The sequence below is a fragment of the Geotrypetes seraphini genome, chromosome 4, assembly GCF_902459505.1.
Source record: "Geotrypetes seraphini chromosome 4, aGeoSer1.1, whole genome shotgun sequence".
Lineage (NCBI taxonomy): Eukaryota > Metazoa > Chordata > Amphibia > Gymnophiona > Dermophiidae > Geotrypetes > Geotrypetes seraphini.
The window spans coordinates 255,012,584-255,035,152 of NC_047087.1; the positions used below are offsets into that span (position 1 = coordinate 255,012,584).

The 22,569-nt window shown below is 40.8% G+C and overlaps 1 protein-coding gene across 3 annotated transcripts in view; it reads left to right on the top strand.

Annotated features, from left to right (window-relative positions):
- MINPP1 (multiple inositol-polyphosphate phosphatase 1) overlaps positions 1 to 22,569 on the top strand; it is a 91,447-nt gene that overhangs the window by 20,403 nt on the left and 48,475 nt on the right. For all 3 annotated transcript variants that reach the window (XM_033943821.1, XM_033943822.1, XM_033943823.1), the window contains exon 4: positions 7,671 to 7,804. In XM_033943821.1, coding sequence (XP_033799712.1) covers positions 7,671 to 7,804 — 134 coding nt within the window. The remainder of the gene's footprint in view (positions 1 to 7,670; positions 7,805 to 22,569) is intronic.

A 22,569-nucleotide genomic window follows, 5' to 3' on the forward strand; every position in this document is an offset into this window, starting at 1 on the left:
AGGCGGAATAGAAAACCTAATTAACACTAAATTAAACCTTAAATTTATAGGCTGTGTCATCTTTACGAAAGTAAAGCTCGACTCGGTTTACAAAATTAGTGTAAAAGATAGAAAAGAAAAGCAGATTGTGAAGGTGGAACTTAATGCCTCTGTTATAAGGACAGCTAATGCACTGATCATGCTGTAAATTGGTGGTCCCTAACTTTTAAGTCTAGGTCATTTTGGATCCAAATGAGCTAAAAGAGGGCTACCATATATCTTCCTGTACAGGACCCTGACACTACTGACCAGCAGGTGTCAATGACATCCACCTCCACCAGCCCGCCTTCAGTCTTTTCATTGAGAGTAACACAAGGAGATGAATGTTTCCAAACACATTTTTCAATAGATAAAATAATGCATTGTCCTTGAAGCCTGTGGCTCTTCCACCTATCCACTTCCCCCTTTCTATTGTAGGCTTGGGTATAGAGGCAAAAAGTAGCAAAAAAATAAAAAAGGGCAGAATGAGGGGGCTGCCATTGGCCCCTGGGCCTTGAATTGAGGAGCATTACTGTAATCTTTAGAGCTGCAGTTCTTTCATTTTCCCATGTGAGGGCACTCTTGCTAGTGCATCAGACACACATGATTTGTGAGCCTGCTGAACTTTGATTGCACTACGTTAGGAATGCAATTTCCATCCTACTTACATAATACCAAATCAGCAAGTACTTTTTACCTATTGACTTTGCATCAATTTCTAAAGTGAAAGGACACGTATATTCATGTTTGAAATTTGCTGAAGGAAAATATATGCACACACTTGCACCTTTTATTTTCTGACCTCTCTTTCTCTGACTGAAATAAGACACCTGCTTTCAAAAATACAAAAGTTGCCATCTGAGCCCTAAGCCTGTACCTCAGAACACCCATTCAGATACGGATTAAAAAAACAAATGTTGTGGAACAATGCATTTGCTTTCACCCACATGTCACACAGGGTAGAAAATTATAAATACCTGTAATCCATTTTTATGGGAATAGTTTTGAACATTTCTGTCTGGATCAGTTTTTGTAAATGGACCAAAAAATGCTTATTTGGTTCATTCGATTGAGTATTTGTACCCTAACTTGAAATTTTCTCTCTCTCCATTTCTCATGGCTTTTTTGTATTGATGTGCACTATTTGATCAGATGGGTAGGCAGTATTGTTTTTTTAACTTTAAAGGTTTTTATTGGGGGAGTGTTGTTTTAAGAGAATACAATATACAAGACACCTCCAAAAGCTCTTTCAATAGAAAATACAAACAACCAAGAAAAACACCCAGGCACAACCTTACAAAGTGTAAACATTCCTGTGTTCTGAAACAAATAACAAGCAAAACCTCTTTCCACCACAAATCAACCCTAATCCCCCCCCCTTTCCCATGCCCAACACCACAACAGGACAGCGAAACGCAATGACTAAGATCTAAATAACATCCAATTTATCCCCCAACTTCGTCCAAGTGGACACTTGAGACGCATAATAGTGTTTCCGCTTTGCTACAGAGATTTCCATTCTTCCCAAGGACACTAACCTATTGACCCACTCATCATGTGAAGGAGCTGCGCTGCTTTTCCAACATTTCGCTATTAAGCATTTAGCAGCTGCCAAACCTAGACAAAGAAGTTTGGTTTGCCATTTATATTCCCCAATGTTATACAAGCCCAACAAACAACCAGTTGGTGTAGCTTCCCACCGGTTTTCCCACCAGACCCGTTAATGTATGGACCACTCTCCAATCTCTTGATCGGACAGTCCCACCAAATATGCAAGATGGTACCCACAAAAGTACTACATCTCCAGCACTGATTGGAAACTTGGGGGTATGTTCTATGCAATCGCTCCGGTGTATAGTACCAATGCGTCGGAACCTTATAGACATTCTCTTGAACTAGTGCACAAGAGGACGCCTTATACACTTCCCCACATACAATCCCTCACTCCCTGGAGGTGAGAGTCCTTCCAAGATCCCCTTCCCATTTTTTCGGGTAGGCAGTATTTTATCAATATCCGCCAGCAGACAAGAAAGGTAAATCCCACACAGAAAACACCAAGGGGGTATTTTACTAAGGCAAGCTAGCCAATTTAGCGTGCGCTAAATGCTAACGTGCCCATTATATTCTGTGGACGCATTAGCATTTAGCACGCCTTAGAAAAAGACCCCTGCTCCCCCGAGTGAGGGGGCTATGAGGTATACTTTATTAAAATATAAATAATAAAAATTGTGGTCATGTTTCAGTTATTGCCTCTATCAGTAGTCTTAAAATTTCATATAATCCAATTTTATGAAATCCATGAGGTAAAATACATATTGAAAACAAAATTAATAAAATGAATTATAATTACTAAAAGGAAAACATTTTTCCAAAATAAGAGACCCTTTTACTAAAGCTTAGCATATACAGTAGGTACGTATAAAATGGTCTTCTTAGCATTTAGTAAGTGCTAATTCCATTAGCATGCTCTAAGCTTTCCTAAAAGGGCCCCTAAAAGATGCGGGCTACTGTTAAGATCAGTGATTTACTATTATTTATTTTTATTAACTAGGCTTCATTGCATAAAATAGGAGCTGTGCTAAAATAGCAACCCCCCTCCCCTGTTTTTACTAAACCATTGTGTGTTTTTCAGTACTGGCCGCGGCAGTAACAGCTCCAACGCTCAAAGGAATTCTATGAGCATTGAGGCTATTACCGCCGTGGCCGGCGCAAAAAGCTGTGCTACGGTTTTGAAAAAAGTGGAGAAAATTTATATGGACAAATGATTTTATAAAACATATAATTATTCCATTACTTCTAAAGCCATACAAACCATCATTATGGTTACTTAAGAAACATTTTTTATAAGAATATTAACTTATAAAGATGATAAACCATATAAAACTAATAGTTCTGAATTATATATAGAACCTATGACAATATGGTTTCATAATTCAAAAAGATATCAAATTGACTCACTTTTAATTTGTAAAGGAAAGGCGAGTACAAAGTTTAAATATAGGCTGCCCCTCTGCATAGGCCGCAGAAAAGGGCGGCCTATGTTTAAAAAACGGAAGATAAGCCGTACCATGGTATTGGCCGCAGCTTATCTTTTGGTACTTCCCCTGCCTTTTACATTCATCCCCCCCACCCTTGGTACCTTTTTAGAAAGCCCCCTCACTGGCACACGGCTCGGGTCTTCAGCGGTGCAGGGCAGCTGTGATTTCTTCGGCATCTGGCCTGCCCTTGTACTGCCCGCTGAATGGCCGATGTCAGTTCTCACGGGACTCACAAGAACTGACCTCAGCCACTCAGCAAGCAGTGCGGGGGCAGGCCGGATGCCGAAAAGATCGCGTATGCCCTGCACAGCTGGAGACCCAAACTGCGCACCAGTGAGGAGGCTTCCTAAAAAGGTATCGGGGGTGGGGGGGATTATTTAAAAGTTTTATAAAGGTCGCCACATATAACTAAGCCGCGCCCCATGCACGGGTTTTTACTAAACAGCACTAGAGGTTTTTAGCTTGGGACAGTGAGGTAAATGCTCTGCTGGTCATATGAATTCTATGAGCGTCGGAGCATTTACCTCACCGGGCCATGCTAAAAACTTTTAACGCTATTTAATAAAAGGAGCCCTTAGACATCTCTAACACACTGGAGATCACACTTACATAGAATTCACTGGCTCAACTAAAAATACAAATGAAATTGAATTCACCCTCACAAACCACAGTGTATATGGTGTCTTCCACTACCCAAATCATATCAGCTCAGAATATTGTGTTCTAAAAATTGTACACATATCAATCAGTTATTAAACACTTCCTTCACATAAAAAGATCTGATGGAAGTAGTAGCTAAAATTTGGCAATTAAATACTGGGTTTTAATAAAGTGGTTTGTATTTTATGAACTTTTCGTTAAGGGGTCCTTTTCTTAAGGAGTGCTAATGAATTAGTGTGCATTAACAGACAGATTCTGTAATCAGTGCCCATGTTGGTGGCCACGTTAAGTGGTTGCCGATCGCCTGTCAATCACTCGACAGCGCCAGTTACAGAATCGCGCTTAATCAGTCAAGATAAGCGGCTGAAATGTGGGCCTGGAAAATCCTGCCCTACATTTCAGCCATCTATCTTTGCCACAGCAGCCATAAACTGATCCCAACCAGGTAATTTATCTCTGATCAGAAGAGCCTCCCCCAGTCAGCAGGAGGGATGCCCACTCCCTCCTGCCTGACACCCGAACCCCTGATACTCTCTCCCCAAGTGCAGTCAGCAGAAGAGATGCTCACTCTCTCCTGCCACCAGCCCTCCTGAACCCCTGACACTCCTCAACCACTGAAACCCCTGCACCCTCCTCCCCCAGGATACCTAGGTATCTGTATCTGGGCCAATGGGAGTCTTAGGCCTCTCCCAGTGTATCCCAGGATGCAATGAGAAGGGGGCCTAAGGTCCCTCCTGTGTGTGGGCCTTAGGCGCCTCGGCCAATCAGGGCCTTAGGCCCCTCCCTATTGCTTCCCAGGATGCACCGGGAAGGAGATGCTCACCATTTTGAAGAAGTGGGCCTGCCGGCCGGAAGGCTTACACATCCCTCTGTCCAGTTTGACTAAGTACATGGGTCGAGGTAGGCTTAGGGGTGCCCAGGTGTCGGGAATAGGGGTTCAGAGTGAGTGGGCATCCCTCCATTCATCGTAGTTGGGGGGTGTCGGGGGTTTGGGCAGAGGGGAGTGGGCATCCCTCCTGCCGGTCATGATTGGGGGAAGTGTCAGGTGGCAGGAGAGAGTGAGCATCCCTCCTGCTGATCGCGGTGTGGGGGCGTTTCAAGTGTCGGCAGGAGGGATTGGCCATCCCTCCAGATGATTGCGGAGGTTCGCTGTCCGCCGCAGCTGGCTCAGCTGATTGCGGCAGTGGAATTTCCCCCCCCCCCCGATCATCTGAGCCAGCTTATGGCTGCTACAGGCGGCTGAAATGTAGACTAGGGTTTTCCATGCCTACATTTCAGCCGCCTATCTTGGCATGAATCGTGGCCACTTTAGCCCACTTAATGCCACTTCTGACATTGGCCAACCCTACTTTGGCGTTCCAGGGCCTAAAGCGGCTACCTGACTGCATTCCAGCTGCCTTTTATTTAGTTGGCGGTAGGCGCTTCAACATTGCCATTTTATGTTGTTTCTGATAACATTTTTAAAGTAGGCGCTTGTTATAGAATTTCCCCCTAAGTGCCATAGAGCCCATAAGTATACAGTGGGCTGCATGGCATTGGGCATGCACTAAATTCATTAGCGCACTTTAATAAAAGGACCCCAAGTGTATTCTTAATATTTTACCAATGCCATTTCCAGTTACTGTACAATGTGTGGTACCACCTGAGACTGGAGCCTGCCAAATATCTTATAGAGCAGTTAACTACACTGTAAGATATCAAAACTGATGTGTCAAACCAAACAGATCTTCTCTTTAATAAGTTACATTTCAACTTCACAATTAGAGGGCAGATTTCAAAGCTACAATTTATATGGATAAATTAGCCTGTCTGGAAATTTCATCCTTCTGCCTGGCTAAAAGTCCTAATGGGCTTTGCAACAGGTGTCCTATTAGAATAGGGATGCGAATGCTTCCTTTTCTCTGCCACCTGCCCAAATGACAGGTACAAAGTACATGACTGCATTGGGCATGTGTATTTTATGTTAAGTAAGTTTCTAAGAAAAACTGCCTGGATAGTTTTTCTGAAAATTTGCTAGACAGTACACTTGGTAAAAGTATCCATGAACTGTTTGAAATTCTGCTTCTTAAAAGTGCAGTAGATATCCTGTTATGCAAAGCATCTGGATTTATTATGAGAAACATATTCATCTCACTCTAAGCCCAAGCTAGGTATGCTTATGCTATATAGTAATTGGAGAGTGATGTCTGGTAATTGCATTTAACACGATTGTTTATGTAGTTACATTTTCATTATTTATTTATTCCATATCAGAAACAACAACCCTCCAGGAAATTTTGTTTAAAATAATTCATAGAGCCTATTTGGCTAGGGTTTGGGGGTCAGCTGATGGGGTTGTGGGAAAATGACAATTGTTTATGCTGTAAGGTGGGGAGGAGCACTTGGGTTCATTCCTTTCTTGAATGTCCCCACCTTCAGGGGCTGTGGAAGCAGGCTATAATTTTGATTAAAAAGATTATAGAGGGGCCGTAGATTGATCATATGGGCTGTTGTTATTGGGGTCCTGGGAAGGCCAGAAATCTGTGAATAGAGGGGCAAAGGAAGTTTTACTGACCGCAAGTCTCAAACTCCACCTCTCACTAAAACCAACTACCCCAAACAAATAACCTTACCCATTTCTCACTCTTTTTGAAAATGACCAAATTTTTTTTTTTTTTTTTTTTTGTAAGTTCTTGTTGTAATACATCTTGGATAATTCTTTTGTAATCCGCCTTGAACTGCAAGGTAATGGCGGAATAGAAATCCCTAATGTAATGTAATGTAGTTTTTTTGATGCACAAGATGGTTTATTGACTTATATCCAACTGTGTACAAAGCGGGTTCCAAATGTTACCCACATAATTAAAACTATGCAGGTGGAATTGCGAGGAACCCGTGTTGTATAGCCCAATGTATCTCAAACTGTGTGCCGTGGTGAGATTACAAGTGTGACGGGAGAAGCATGTCATGTAGGTGACTCAGCCGGCACCTCTCCTGCTCTCCACACCTTCCCATAGCGTAGTAATTTCAGGGTTAACAAGCTCAGGGCCCCATCTGGAGGACCTCTGTGCATGCAAGGCCATCAATGTGATATCACAGATGCACGTGATGTCATCATGTCAATGGCTCATGTGCAGAGAACCGCCAGACGTGGCCCCGAGTTTAGTGTGCCGCAGCTTAAAAAAGTTTGCGAGACACTGGTATAGCCAATGGTTGGCTGCCATGCAGCTGCCCAAATGGCAGTTTTGTTTATAGAATTGCCCAAAATAAAAGTTTTCTTGCTCCTTACCTTTTGGTTTCAGACTTTTTCTGTAGAGAGGATCCCTGAATATTAGCAATTTTATTTTTGTAGAAGAGATACTCTGTAGTATAGAGTAATCGGCATCTGTTAAATCAATTCATCTGTACAGAGGAATAGACATCATCCAGGAGTGAAGTTGTTTTCCTGATGGAGGAGGAGTGTATGGTGCAGTGGTTGGAGCTACAGCCTCAGCACCCTGGCGTTGTGGGTTCAAACCCCGCGCTGCTCTTTGTGACCCTGGGCAAGTCGCTCAGTCCTCCATAGCCCCAGGTACGTTAGATAGATCATGAGCCCACCAGGTCAGATAGGGTTAATGCTTGAGTACCTGATTGTAAAACTGCTTAGATAACCTTGATAGGCATTATATAAACACCTAATATTCTCGAAACCTAATACATAATACCTCAAATAACTTAATCCCATGAAATAGATTCTCTTTGATGGTTCAGTTCTTTTATTTCTGATTGAATTATTTCTTTACTATCTGGCATGATCAACTAACAGACCAAAAGAATCATGTGTTTACTGACATTACGATACTAATGCATCCTCAGGAGGTAATTCACAAAGAAATGTCTGGTTTGCAGTTTTTCTTTCCCTTTTATAGAAGGGAAAATGGATAAATGTGCAGCGTCCACTTTAACAGTAAAAATTATGCAATTTCTCCCCTCTAGGTGTTGGAATATTTGAATGATCTGAAGCAGTACTGGAAGAGGGGATACGGTTATGACATCAACAGTCGATCCAGCTGTGGTCTCTTTCACTACATCTTCAAGAGTTTAGACCAAGCAGTCTCAGAAAGCAATAGGTAAAAATTTAATGCAGCCATCTGAAAAGGCTGTGTAGCTGTTGTAGCAAATATGCAAGTGATTTATATTAACTAGCTTTTAGACCTTTACCATCAATGACGTGAAATTGTGTCCTTGTATCTGAGGTGATGCATTCCAGAACTAGCTCACAAAGAGTTAATGCTCATATAAAGTTAAACAAATGGTTCAAATAGCTGTGACAAGAGTCCAGAGTTGAGTTCATGGTCAACCATCTCTTGCATCACATACTGTCAACATTCAGGTCTGGGTCTTGAAAGTTAGCCCGATTTGGTTTCTCAATAGGAGGCATCTTGGAGGCATGTCATGAAGTGGAAATGTTGGAGTCTCTTGGATTCTTTTTTTTTTTTTTTTTTTTTTAATTCTTTATTTATTTTAAATCATAAACAAGTGTACAATAATATATCCATTAAATTTCAATGTAACACTTGAAAATCTTAATCATATCATCAAGAACAAAAGTATATATCCCCACCCCCCACCCTACTGAAATTAAAATTCATGAATCATTTTCAAACATACAATAAGTGTACAGAAATATAATCATTATAATTTCAATACAACACTTGAACATCTTTCCAAATCATCTAAAATAAAAATGGGCAAACACTTAATTCTCTATTGCCCCAGGTAAAAAATAAGTACCTGTATATAATATGTAAATCACATTGATAGTAATCACAGAAAAAAAAAACAGTAAGAAAATAAGAACATTAAGGAGTGCCTCTGGCTGGGTCAGACCAGAGGTCCATCGTGCCCAGCAGTCCGCTTGCGCGGCGGCCCATCAGGTCTAGGACCTGTGTAGTAGTCCTCTATCTGTACCCCTCTATCCCTGCAATTCTTTTTTTTTTTTTTTATCCTACCTTATCTATACCCTTCTTCATCCTATATCTTCCCTATCTATATCCTTCAATAACTTCTTCTTTCAAGAATTTATCCAATTTCTCTTTGAAATCCTGTAAAGTACTCTGTCCTATCACACCCTCCGGAAGCGCATTCCAGGTATCCACCACCCTCTGAGTGAAGAAGTACTTCCTGGCATTGTTTCTAAACCTGTCCCCTTTTAGTTTTTCCGAGTGCCCCCTTGTTCTTGTAGTTCCCCGTAGTGTCCCTCTCCACATTCTCAATGCCCTTCATGATCTTATATGTCTCTATCATGTCTCTGAGTCTCCACTTTTCCAGGGAGAAGAGCCCCAGTTTCTCTAGCCTGTCTGCATATGAAAGGTTTTCCATACCCTTTATCATACATGTAGCTCTTCTTTGGATCCTCTCAAGTATCGCCATATCCTTCTTCAGGTACAGCGACCAGTACTGAACACAGTACTCCAGATGCAGTCGCATCATCGCTTGATACAACGGCAGGATAACTTCCTTCATTCTGGTTGTAATACCCTTCTTGATGATACCCAACATTCTGTTTGCTTTCCTTGAGTCTAAAAGAAAAACACAATGTTCTTGACTTTCCTTTATTTCCTCAAGATATCTTCAAACAATGGTAAAATTAGTCAACATCAAACATATAAAAGACTACCGTGACCTGACACCGGCTGTGTTTCGGCTGATAAGCCTTTTTCAAGGGTCCTAAAGTTTAAAAATGAAGACAAAATCAAAATACAAGTAATATAAATGAATATATAAATAAGGGCAAAACCCAAATAAAAGTAAAGATGACAAAAAGAATGGGATACAGGTATGAACCGAAAAATGTGTTGATATAGTGACATATTGGGGACATGCCTGTAGATGTAAAGCTGAAATATAATGTCAGAATGATGAGGCACTTCATGATGTGATGGTGCATGATGTGAAAATAAATGAAAATGCAATTATGAATAAAGAATATATGTGAATAGTGACATTTTAAGGCCATACCTATAGATGTCAGGTAAAGCAAATATACTGAGTAACCACAGAAAGACAGTATGTGAAATCCCATTCTCTTTTCCCTTTCCCTTAAGGTCTTTGCAAATACACCCAAGTTTATTCCAATTGTTTTTGAGATCAGGTTATTAAGCGATTTAAACTGCCAAAGTTAGGGTGTTATCTAAGGTGACCCTGCCCCGTGAGAGCTGCGATCAAAAATGCCTGCTGCGAAACTGCAATGGGAACTCGTGACAGGCATTTTTGATCACGGCTTCAAGTACTCAGGGGGCAGGAATGTAGGAAGATTGCAGCTGCTCCACTTCGTTGCTAGACCACCAGGGCTTTAAAAGGTAAGGTCTACAAGAGTCAGGGAAGCAGGGTGGTTTATAGTCAGCTGGGACAAGATGCAGGAAGGATCGCTCCTGTCCCAGCTCATCACTGAACCACCAGAGCTTTAGGCAGGCCCAAGCAGAGGGTGGGCGCAGACCCGAGGACCCAAATATAAACTGAGATCCCCATTTTTGGGGCCCAAAAATCTCAGTTTATATTTGAGTATATACGATAGAATGAACACAAAGATCCCTGTCTAGCAAGAGGATGGGATCTAAGCAAAACAAAAGGAATAGAAAGATGTAATCAGCACAGAGCAGCAGTACAGTTATAAGTAAAGGCATAGAGAAGGTAACCTGCATGTTCTGCAGAGTCACAGGAATGAATCTAGCCACCCTGCTGGGCATACAAGATGGATCCTGGGGAAAACCACTACTTATCTCTAGAATCATTACCATGCAGTCTTGCCATTCTTTGGAATTCTGACTGGTACTTGTGATCTGGGTTGGCCACTGTTGGAAGCAGGATACTGGACTAGATGCACCATCAATTTGACCCAGTATGTTCTTATGTTACTGTGTTACTAGTTAGACTTAAACCAGTGCTTCCCATCTGTTTTCTTGCAGCTCAGTAGGCATAGCAATGTTATGCTGCTAGTTTAATGACATGTATTGTACAGTAGACTAATGTGCCATTACATACTCTGAATTTGAAGTTAATGAGCATTGTAGTGATAACTGGACTTGGAAATAATTGAGACATTTGTAAAACACTGTGTGATAAAAGAAGCTTCCCTGTGGCAATACACTTCTCCCTCCGTATTCGCAGTTTCAGCACTTGCAATTTTGATTATTCGCGGTTTTTAGCATGCTGGCTCCTCCCCCAAATTATGTCATCCATGAGTACAGATAAAAATTTTCTTCACTTTCTTCAGCGTCCACAGCGAAAATCGCTGCTTACTAGCGTGCACAGAGAAAATCGCCGAATAACTTTTTCAAATGTTATTTGAGGTTTCATCATATGCATGAGGGTTTTTAACAGAAAACCGCAAATAACATATGAAAAAGTTATTTGCGGTTTTTTCGTATCCGCGGTCCTGTTCATCCCCAATCACCAAGAATACGGAGGGAGAAGTGTAATGCTTTTATTACCACAGCACAAATGCTTCCAATTATTATCCCAGACTCTTGATGCAACAAAATCATTTTTGTCCTCCTGTTAAACATCAAATTGCATTGCCTGTAGCAGGCGGGGGACTGAAATTTCCAGGAATGACTTGTCTGTGACCTCCCATTTTACAAACAGACTTAGTTAAAATGTATGTTCCTGAGAGCCAGGAAAATGTTCTGTGGCTCTTCCTCCCACTTTATTGCTGTGTCTGCTCTGACTCCACTAAGGGCTGCTTCAGAAGCTGCTCATTTCTGATCAAGGGTACAACGAGAAGAAGGCATTTTCAGTGTGTTTCTGCAGTTTATATTACTGTGACAGGTTTGCTACCGTATATACTCGAATATAAACCAATCTGCATATAAACCGAGGTATCCTTTTCCCTCCAAAAAGGGGAAAAAAGGTTGACTCAAATATAAACCAGAGGTTCGAAATTTTGGGTTATCATGATGAGCCAATCTATAAAGACTGCTCACCCTCCCTCCCCTTCAGCTATTTTCTCAGTCACTAAATATAATACAAATATCTGTGATGCATATATCCAAAGCTCTCCTATTATGATGAATGTAAGAAGGAATTCTTTTCAAAAATTTCTTAACTATAAATACTTATTTTTATATACTTTTTTTATGAAGGCTAAAAGACCTCAAGTGTTCATGGCTTCCTGTCTTTGGAACACAGCTAGGAGCTAAAAAGCTAAGTTCTTTAGGCTTTATGAAGTTAATAAGCCTGAATATTGAAGCAATATCTATTCAGATTCAGTATTTGCTACATCACTACATTCTAAAATTCATAGTTTAAAACTGAAAATTTAAAAGTTTTAAAAATAAGTTATTAATAAAAATAATTTAACAGTGATAAAGGATAATATAAAAAGAAAGGCATATGAGACTAATGATAATTCACAGGTGGTCGTTCTGACAGGACTTGTTCCAAAGACAGATGGCCGTGAACACTTGAGGTCTTTTAGCCTTCATAAAAAAAGTATATAAAATAAGTATTTATAGTTAAGAAGTTTTTGAAAAGAATTCCTTCTTACATTCATCATAATAGGAGGGTTATTGGTCTTTGACTTATTATTTTGAGGACAAATTTGTATATCCCAAAGCTAACATATTCACAACAATATAGGAACACGCATCTACAAGTAATCACAAACTTAAATAAATGTAGACAAAATTGAAACTTAAACCTCAAGAAGCCATATGCAAAAATTACAAAGACTAGAGGACACTCAATGAAGTTACAGGGAAATACTTTTAAAAACAAATAGGAGGAAATATTTTTTCACTCAGAATAGTTAAGCTCTGGAACGCATTGCCAGAGGTTGTGGTAAGAGCGGATAGCATAGCTGGTTTTAAGAAAGGTTTTGACAATTTCCTGAAGGAGATAGACATGGAGGAAGCTTGCCCTGGATCAGTAGCATGGAATATTGCTATTTTTGGGTTTTAGCCAGGTACTAGTGACCTGGATTGGCCACCATGAGAATAGGCTACTGGACCTTTGGTCTGACTCAGTTCTTAACACCAGAGAAAGAGAAACACCCTATACTTTGGAATATAAAAAGAAAGCAGTGTAAATTTACAGTGAAACTGTGTTTTCTGTTAATGAAATTAAAAATAATTTTTTTTTCTACCTTTGTTGTCTGCCTATTTTATTCATGTTTATCCCAGTTTCTGCTTTCTTCTGTCTTTTCTTAATTTTCTTTCAGGGTCTTCAGTCTATCTGCCTCTTCTCTCCTTCATCCATCTCTGACTTTAACCTTTTTCCTTTCAGTTTTCTTCCAATTATTCATCTCCCTCATCCTATTATTCTCCAGTTTTTGTTGGGGTTTTTTTTTTTCTACCTTCCCTCTCTTCCCCCTTCCAGTATCCTCTCTTCCTCTCTCTTTCCCCCCTTTATTTTCACTCTTCTAACCAGTATTTACCTTTTTGCCCCCTCCATCCAGCATATCTTCTCCCCTCTTTTTTCCAACACCTCATTCTATCTGGTTGAGAAGTGTTGGAAATCCAAATTGCTATTTTATGAAGAGAGCGGCATAGTTAGAACTGAATAGGTCCCCTGTAACACCATCTCTCTCAAGGTGGGGTGGACTGAGATGGAGAAGGGGGACGAGACCCTTTCAGAGCTCAGGTAAACAATTCCTGAAAATACCATATATACTTGAACATGGACCGAGATTTCGGGGCCCCAAAATGGGGGTCTCTGTTTATATTTGAGTCTACACTTGTGTACTTCTCTAAGAAATAAAATAAAAACGAAATTTAAACCTACCAGGGATCTGGCTGTGGAGAATGGGGTTGCAGGTCTGGAGCAGGCCTGAAATGCAAAGCAGGCAGTTGATTCCTCCCGGCGGTGGCCACGATGGACATCCATGCTATTGCTGGCCACCAGGAGGAAGGGGAATGAGGAGTCGGCATACATCTGTATTGAGATGATCCCTGCTATTGGTCACGGTCCCACTAAACCGGCTGGCAATGAAGAAGCCAGATGCCACAGGGGCCTTCCCTCTTGCCAAGTCACTATAGGCTTTGCTGGTCTTGATCCCACCCCCTTCTGGTTACCTCCTGATTTTGAGGGGTGGGATCAAGACCGGCAGAGCCTATAGTGACTTGACTCCTCACTCCCCCCTCCTCCTGGCGGCTGGCAAACTGTGTGGACGACTGCCGTGGCCGCCGCCCAGAAGAATCAGCTTCCTGCCTCGCATTTCGGGCCTGTCCCGGACCCACGACTCCATTCCCCACAGCCAGAACCAGATAGGTAGTGCTGGAAGTGGCAAAGGGAAAGGATGATTTGGAGAGATCTTGAATGGAAGTGGAGGGATAGAGATGAGGTGTTGGAGGAAAGAGAGTAGAGGAAATACTGGATGGAAGGGGGCAAGACAGTTGGGGAAGTAAAAATAAAGGAGGAAAGAGAAGATGCTGGAAGGGGGGAGAGAAGGAAGAGTTGGCCAAAAAAAAAAAAAATAAACCTGGATAATAATAGGATGAGGAAAATGGAAAGATGTAGATAGAGATGCAGAAAAATAAATGGAAGAAAACTGAAAGGAAAGGGTTAAAGTCAGAGAAGGATGCAGGAGAGGAAGTGAAGAGACAGATAGACTGAGGACCCTAGAAAGAAAATTAAGAAAAGACAGAAGAAGCAGAAACTGGGATAAACATGAATAAAATGGCCAGACAACAAAGGTAAAAAAAAAAAAATAAAGAATATTATTTCTTAATTTCATGAACAGAAAATGCAGTTTTATTGTAAATTTGCACTGCCATCTTTTTATATTCAAAAGTGTAGAGTGCTGTTTCTCTTTCAATGGTGTTGAACTACATATCTTATCAATCTTGAGGTTTAAGTTTGACTTTTGTCTACATTTATTTAAGTTTGTGGTTGTTTGTAGCTGTGTTTTCCTGTGTAGGGGCTTTGTTGTGATGTATTCATCACAGATATTTGTATTATGTTTAGTGACTTACGAGATAGCTGATGGGGAAGAAGGGTGAACAGTCTTTATAGATTGACTCACCATGACAACCCAAATTTCTAACCTCGGTTTATATTCAAGTCAACCTTTTTTCCCACCTTTTTGGAGAGAAAAAAAGGATACATCTGTTTATTGTTGGATCGGTTTATATTCGCGTATATACGGTATTTCTATGTTTCCATAAGAATTAATGACTCTCCCTCCTAATCTTGTTTTGCTGGTTCATTTCTGCTTTAGGTACAATTAAATCTTTATTGCACGGATGATTAAAAGATTAACAAAATTAAATCCTGTGATACTTTATTTTAAAAAACTAAGATATATAAAATAATTATTTTGAAGAGTATTATCCCATTATTTGGCATGAGAGTAAAAAAAAACAAAACCCTTTGGCATTTCTGCTGGGATTGACAAACTCCTTCCTACCTTTTAAATTGCAAAGGACAGCGAATAGTTAAAACACTACTACCTTTTTAACAGACACTGCATGTTGGAAGAAGGTGCAGCATTTGGTGGCCTGCATAGGTCATATTAAAGCTTTATTTAAGAAGCTTGGGAATGTTTACAGGCAGATTAGGTTGAGTTTCTATAAGCTGCAAGAAATTGTCTTAGGAGGGAAAGGAAAATGATTCCCACAGTGAAAAGGTACATTCTTACATTAGATCAGACTAGGTAAATAGAATGCAAAGGCACATTGCTTTGACAGAATAGTGAATGTATATACTAAGCAGATTCATATAAGGAAATTTTGTTATAAAATGTATACCTCTGTGTATAAATAAACAAGTGGTAAGAAAAGAAAATAATTAAGCAATATTATACTAGTAACAGTAAAATAAAATGAGAACATGCAGATGGGACAGTGACAAAGACAATTTTTTTTTTAATTTATTCAAATTTTGAACATTATTACTTACACATAATAATAAAAGAAGAATAATACATATTCAAATTTATAGAAATAGTATTACAACCAAAAAAAAGGTTTATCAGAAAATTCCTCCAGTCCTCATAACTGTGGGAGAACAAATACTAAATACCATAACAAAAAGTCTCAAAATAAACATGATCATATAGATCAATCATAATAGTGTTAGAAATTTTCAAAACTCCAAATAATTAATTATGTGGTTACAGAAGAACTACTACTAATAGATTCTTGATGTTGCAAAAATTGTTCTAACTGAGTTGAGTCCCAATAAACATAATCATTCTCCTTAAATTTAATCAAGCATTTACAGGGAAATTTCAAATAAAATGTGGCTCCTAAAGCCAACACCCTAGATTTCAAAGCCAGAAAGGATTTTCTTCTTAATTGTGTTGCTTGGGCCACATCTGGAAAAATCGGTACATTATCTCCACAGAATTTAGTCTGCTTATTTTGAAAATAAGCTTTCATTATTAAGGATTTATCTATCTCTCTTGTACAAGTTATAAGAAGTGTAGATCTAGTTTGGATTATATCCTGTGAATCTTCTAGGAAACCAGTTAAATCAAAATCAATTTGTTCCAACTGATCTATACCTGATTCTGTGGGAACTTTTTTCCTCTGAGGAATATAATATAAATTTGTTAAAGGCAAATTTTCTACGTCAGTCATCCCCAAAACTTCTTTGAAATATTTCTTAACCAATATTTCTGGAGATAATAAATGAGTTTTGGGGAAATTAACTAGACGTAGATTTTTTGCTCTATGTAAGTTCTCCATTTTCTCAAATTTCATATGAGTGATATGAAAATCCTTAACTGCTGTTGAAGAAACTGCTTGTAGACAAAGACAATTTTAAGATTCTACAGATTATCAATACCATCTCATGGTGAGATTGTATCTGGCTTGGTAGTAGAATATAACTTATTTGTTGCTGTACCTGCTGTTCTTTCTATTTTCTCTTAGATTATACAGTTTTTCCCCATTTTCTCTTTGATTTTTCTCTGTTGGCTTAGGAAAATGTACCTCTCTAGTGTCAATTTGTAAAAAGTGCCCAATGGGGTGCCACAAAAGAAGTGCTAAAGTCCATGGTACTTATTGACATTCTTTAAGGGCACAGCTCAGGTATGTGCCGGTTATAGAATACACACCACAAACAGTCCTTCAGGTATGAGAAAAATACTTATATTAATTTTTTCCAAAGCTTCAGTGGAGCCACTTAACGCTCAAACCATCTCATTGTGCTAAGCTTTACACTCCCCATTTGTCATTAGCTTATTTATGTGTAATTATAATATTGAATATTTAAATTCACTCCTCTTTAGATTTTTATAAATAGATTCACTTATCTTTAATTAGTCATGTCTGACGGCCAGGGGAAATAATTCGACATGTTTTGCCAGTGTTAGGCTTTATCAAGGATCCTCTTTTTCGTGCCATAACACCATCAGCCCTACACTCCTGCTGTGTCGCTCAACGTCCCAACACCCCTGGCAGTGGGAGCGATGCCTGCTCCTACCATTTTCCCAACTCCTCCGATAACGCCCCCTGTGCCCCCAACTCTACACCGCAGCAGGAAAGATGCCCACTCTCCGCCATCACCCACCCCCCTGACAACTCCCCCCTGACCTGGATTCTACACACACACACACCCCTCGCAGTGGGAGAGATGCCCACACTCTCATGCCATCACCCAACACCCTTCCCCCCCCCCCCCGACAACTCCCCCTACCCCCGAAGACCCCTCCTGCCTCTCCCTACTTTATTTAGGAAGTCTGGCTGGAGGGACACCTACCTGCTCCGGCTGGCAGGCCTGCCTCCTACAAAATGGCAGCCCTTCCCCTTCCCGGTGCTTTCTGGGATGCACCAGGGAGAGGCCTAAGGCTCTGATTGGCCCAGGTTGCTTAAGGCCCCTCCTTAGGCCCCTTCCTGGTAAATGCTTCGATGCTCATAGGAATTCAATGAGCATCGAAGCATTTACCTAAACAGCCCACAGTAAAATGATTTTACGCTGCGTAGTAAAAGGAACCCTAAATTTGCATGATTAATTTTTTTAAGATGCCTAAACAAACCCAACGTACAGAAATGAATCCATATTTCTGTATTAGTATCTATAAGTTATATGGGGTGATTTAGCCAGCTGCTCACCTGTTAAATCACTTGAGGTCTCTTTTATTAAGCTGCGCTAGAGGTTTTTAGTGTGAGCCGGCACAGTAAATGCTCCAACGCTCGTAGAATTCCATTGAGTGTTGGAGCAAATACCTCACTGGCCCGTGCTAAAATCCTCTAGTTTAGCTTGATAAAAGGTGGGGTGGGGTTGGTCAGAGCTAGTCAGTTAAGTATCACTGTTAGAGCCTAAATCAAAGCCAGCTATGGTGGGAGCAGTGTTAGCACTTAACTGCTTAAGAACTGATATTCTTCCATAAGCGGCCAGGTTCAGCACATAAATGGGACCACAGAAAAGTATGTCCTATTTTTATGCAGTAACCCATGGCCACTTAAGTGTTGAATATTGACTTAAGTGGCTATGAGTTAGCTGGTTTAGAAAGAACCAGATATTTAAAGCTGGAGCATGCACAGGTCCTGGCTTTGAATATTGAGTAATAACGCTATTGGCAGCAGTGGCGTAGTAAAGGGGGGAGGGGGAGACTGCCCCGGGTGCCGTCTTGGCTGGGCAAAGAGGCGCTGCTAACCTCCACACAGTGACTCCCTCTAAGGAAATGAACACACAGACGTGCAGTGTATTTCCAAATCAGATAATGCATTTATTTGTAAGCAGAGTATATAAATTGTAACAGCGGAAGCATACCAGTAATAAGATTGTATGATCAGTGTGAAGATACAATGGAGAGATTATACAGACAGAAGCCATCAAGAGTCTGGCTGTACAGAGGCACTCTTTGTCTAAAACCAGGAAGGGTAGTCCATTATATAGGCTTTATTTGGTCTATGCCCATGCATCCTGTGTCACCTGAGGACTATTCCAATTGGTGCCAATATGCTACTACACTGCCATATCTCTGTTCCTGTGCCCATATCTGGAGGGTTGCTTACTGTTCTCTGTGGTTTTCCTGTCACTTAGGGCTAGATTCTCAAAACTTTGCGTTAAAAACCAATGGGCCACTGTCACAGCCGTTATTGTAGCATCCGCGAGAAGCATGTCCTAGAAACAGTCAGCCGGTGCCTCTCCTCCTTACCATGGCACACAGTTTGCAATACTCTGGTATTGTATAACCACAATACGGCTTTCCCACAGACATTTAAATATTTGAATAGTATCAGTCTACAAATAAATATCTTCCAGAGACAGAGAACTGGTAAAACTAGAGGGCCTAAATTGATGTTGTGGGATGAAGACTTAGGACTAATGTCAGGAAATACTATTTTATGGAGAGGGCGGTAGATGCCTGGAATATCCCCCTGGTGGAGACAAAAACAGTGACGGAATCAAAAAATGTATGGCATAGATACAAAGGATCCCTAAATTGAAAGAGGATTGTATCAAAACAAAAGTCCAGATGTGTACTGGCAGTTGTTGACAGTTGCTAATCCAACGGTTGCTTGTGGTCACAAGGTGCTGATCCGGCAGTTGCTGGTGTTCACATGATTCCTTTTTCTTGAGCAATGAAACTCAAACATGCACCTGACCCCAGGTTCATCTTCAGGGCAAGCACAGTACAAATATCTTTTGGTTCAAAATGGTTGCAACTTTCCATGGGGGTCCATGGACCCTTCCTTGGGGGGGGGGGTGCTGGCATCTCTTCTCCTCTCTGGCCCCCTGCATTCCTCTTGAAATATTCACTGGTGTGAGCAGCATCTTCCACTTTCTGCTCATGCAGGCCTCGGCTGTCTTCTGACATTACTTCCTGGTTGTGGGACCAGGACATGGCAGAAGGGAGCTGAATCCGGCGCGAGCAGGAGGTGAAAGATGTGGTTCACATTGGCGAACATTTCAAGAGGTATGTGTAGGGGCACTTGAGCAGTGGGGAAGAGTAGGGGGCACACGGTGGGCTCGGCAATGCCAGATGCCTCCCTCCCTTGCTACATCATTGGTTGGCAGTGAGCAAAACGCTCAATGCCTGATGGCTAAATATTAGCCCCCATGGTTAGCAGCTGAATATCACTGCTATTTGTATAACTTCCATTCCTGCCTCCCCTAGATAAAGACAAAGTTTCTGTTGTCTGTTCTGACATAAGTGCTCTTGAGTTTTGAACCTTCAATTTAAATATTTGGGTGCTGTCCTACTTCAAAAGAAACTAGGAAGATTGGTAACATAATATTCCAAATATAGTAGAATAATAATATACTGTATTAATCCCATCTGTCTTAAGGGGCAGAGATAAACACACTAACAAAAAAGATAGCTATATCACCCCTAATCCCTCTTGATGGAGCTCTCAAAGTGTAATACCCCCTCTTCCCTTTGATGCATCTCATTGCTGGCGCTGCTTATTGTTAGTCACTTATGACATCAGTAGGAGGGGGCAATGCTGGAGGTAAATACTGGAGCCACATCTGCTACAGCTGGAATCAGTATGGGCTCCTTTTACTAAGGTGCGCTAAAGAAATTAGCGCACGCATGAAATTACTGTGCGCTAAACCCGCACTACGCTTCTAGAACTAACGCCAGCTCAATGCTGGAGTTAAGGTCTAATGCACGCGGCAATTCAGCGCGCGTGAAAGCCCTAATGCACCTTTGTAAAAGGAGCCCTATATTTGATGGATTGAGCTCTAGCAACATAAAACAACCATTTTTAATTATTGTATTGACAGTATGCTGCAAAGGTCTTTCTAATAGAACAAAGACTCTTTGACCCTGCTCTTAATCTTTGCTTATGGGCCCATTTCTGATAATACAGTTGCTACTACAGTTACTTACATAGAAAATGTATATATTGTAAATTGTGTTATAATTTTAGTTTATCAGTTTTTAAGGTGTGTTAGCATTTTTTAATCAAAAGTTATTGAACTACAATAAATTAATAATACAGTTCCTTATTAGTTTATTACACTACCAGTCTGTTAATAGTTTCCCTCTGAAAAATGAGAAGCAGCTGATACGGAATGAACTCTAGTACTTTCTGCAGCTATTTGGTAGCTATCTGACAAGAGAATGTTTCCATGTAATTTTATTAGAATACAGTAAAGTTTTATGTAAGTACATTACATCAGAATGTTCCCAAGTTTTTGATATACAGTACTCCCCCGATATTCGCGGGGGTTCCGTTTCAGGAACCCCTGCGAATCGTGAAAAACCGCGAATACGGTTTTTCAATGGGGGAGACTGGAGCGGGCAGCGGGAGAGGCAGGAGAGAGCAGCCGGAGCGTCGGCGAGTGCAGGAAATCACTCGCTGTATGCTCCGACCGCTTCTTCCTGCACTAAGTCGGGCCTCACCAATCAGGAGCTGCGTGTCAAAACAGCTCCTGATTAGATAAGGCCCGACTTAGTGCAGGAAGAGGTGGTCGGAGCATACAGCGAGTGATTTCCTGCACTCACCGGCGCTCCGGCTGCTCTCTCCTGCCTCTCTCGCTGCCCTCTCTATGTCGGCAGTTCACGGTCAGAAAATACTGCGAATGACCGGGACCGCGAACCGCTGACCGTGAACGACCGGGGGAACACTGTATTGTCTGTATTATGGAAATTTGTTATTTGCTAAAAATGTAAGGGCAAAAAAATTAGTATTCAGAATGTATTAAGAAACACTCAGGCAGCCACAACAACAGTCAGGCGCTTTAGTGTCACCAATCCCTCCAGCTCCTTCTTCCCTCCAGAAACATTTTTTAAATTATCTGGTTTCTCTAACAGTGACACAGTGTTGTCATGAATAACTTTTTTATTTTCTTGAAAATTATGCCAGCTTGAGATCTAAATGTGGTTAGTGCATGATGTTAGCACCCTTCAGGTTTAAGGGAACATTAGCGTACCATCTACAAAAAAACAAAATATCCAACGTGTATGTTGTGTTAAGTCTGGGCTTAATACATGGGAAAGTCCCATATTAGAACGTGTTAAACCCAGATTTCACCATACCTCGTGGGCAGCATTCAAGTCATAAGAACATAAGAATTGTCATACTGGGACAGACCAAAAGGTCCATCAAGCCCAGTATCCTGTTTGCAGCAGTGGCCAACCCAGATTCCAAGTACTTAGCTAGATCCCAAGTAGCAAAACAGATTCTATGCTGCTTATGCTAGGAATAAGCAATAGATTTCCCCAAGCCATCTCAATAATGGCCTATGGACTTCTCTTTTAGGAAATTAGTCAAACCTTTTTTAAACCCCACTAAGCTAACTGATTTCACCACATTCTCTGGCAACGAATTCCAGAGTTTAATTACACGTTGTGTGAAGAAATATTTTCTCTGGTTTGTTTTAAATCTACTTAGTAGCTTCATTGCATGTCCCCTAGTACTAGTATTTTTTGAAAGAGTAAACAACCAATTCACATCTACCCTTTCCACTCCACTCATTATTTTATAGACCTCAATCATATCATCCCTGAGCCATCTTTTCTCCAAGCTGAAGAGCCCTAGCTGCTTTAGCCTTTCCTCATAGGGAAGTTGTCCAATCCCTTTTATCATTTTTGTCACCCTTCTCTGTACCTTTTCTAATTAAGCTATATCTCTTTTGAGATATGGTGACCAGAATTGCACATAGTATTCGAGGTGCGGCAATACAAGGGCATTATAACATTTTCATCTTTGTTTTCTATTCCTTTCCTGACCTCGGGAAAATTCAAAGTAGAGAATGACACGGTGACAAAATTCATCACCGTTCCCATCCCCGCGGATAACCGCGGGAAATAATCCCATGTCATTTTCTAGTGTCTATTTCAATCTCAATCCTTCTACACCAGCATTCTTCAAAACAAAGCTTGCGGGTCAGTGGTTGTGGCCATTCATACTCTGATTCTTCCCTCTCTCCTTAAAGAATGACATGAAGATGGTTTCCCGCGGTTATCCGCGGGGACGGGGACGGTGATGAA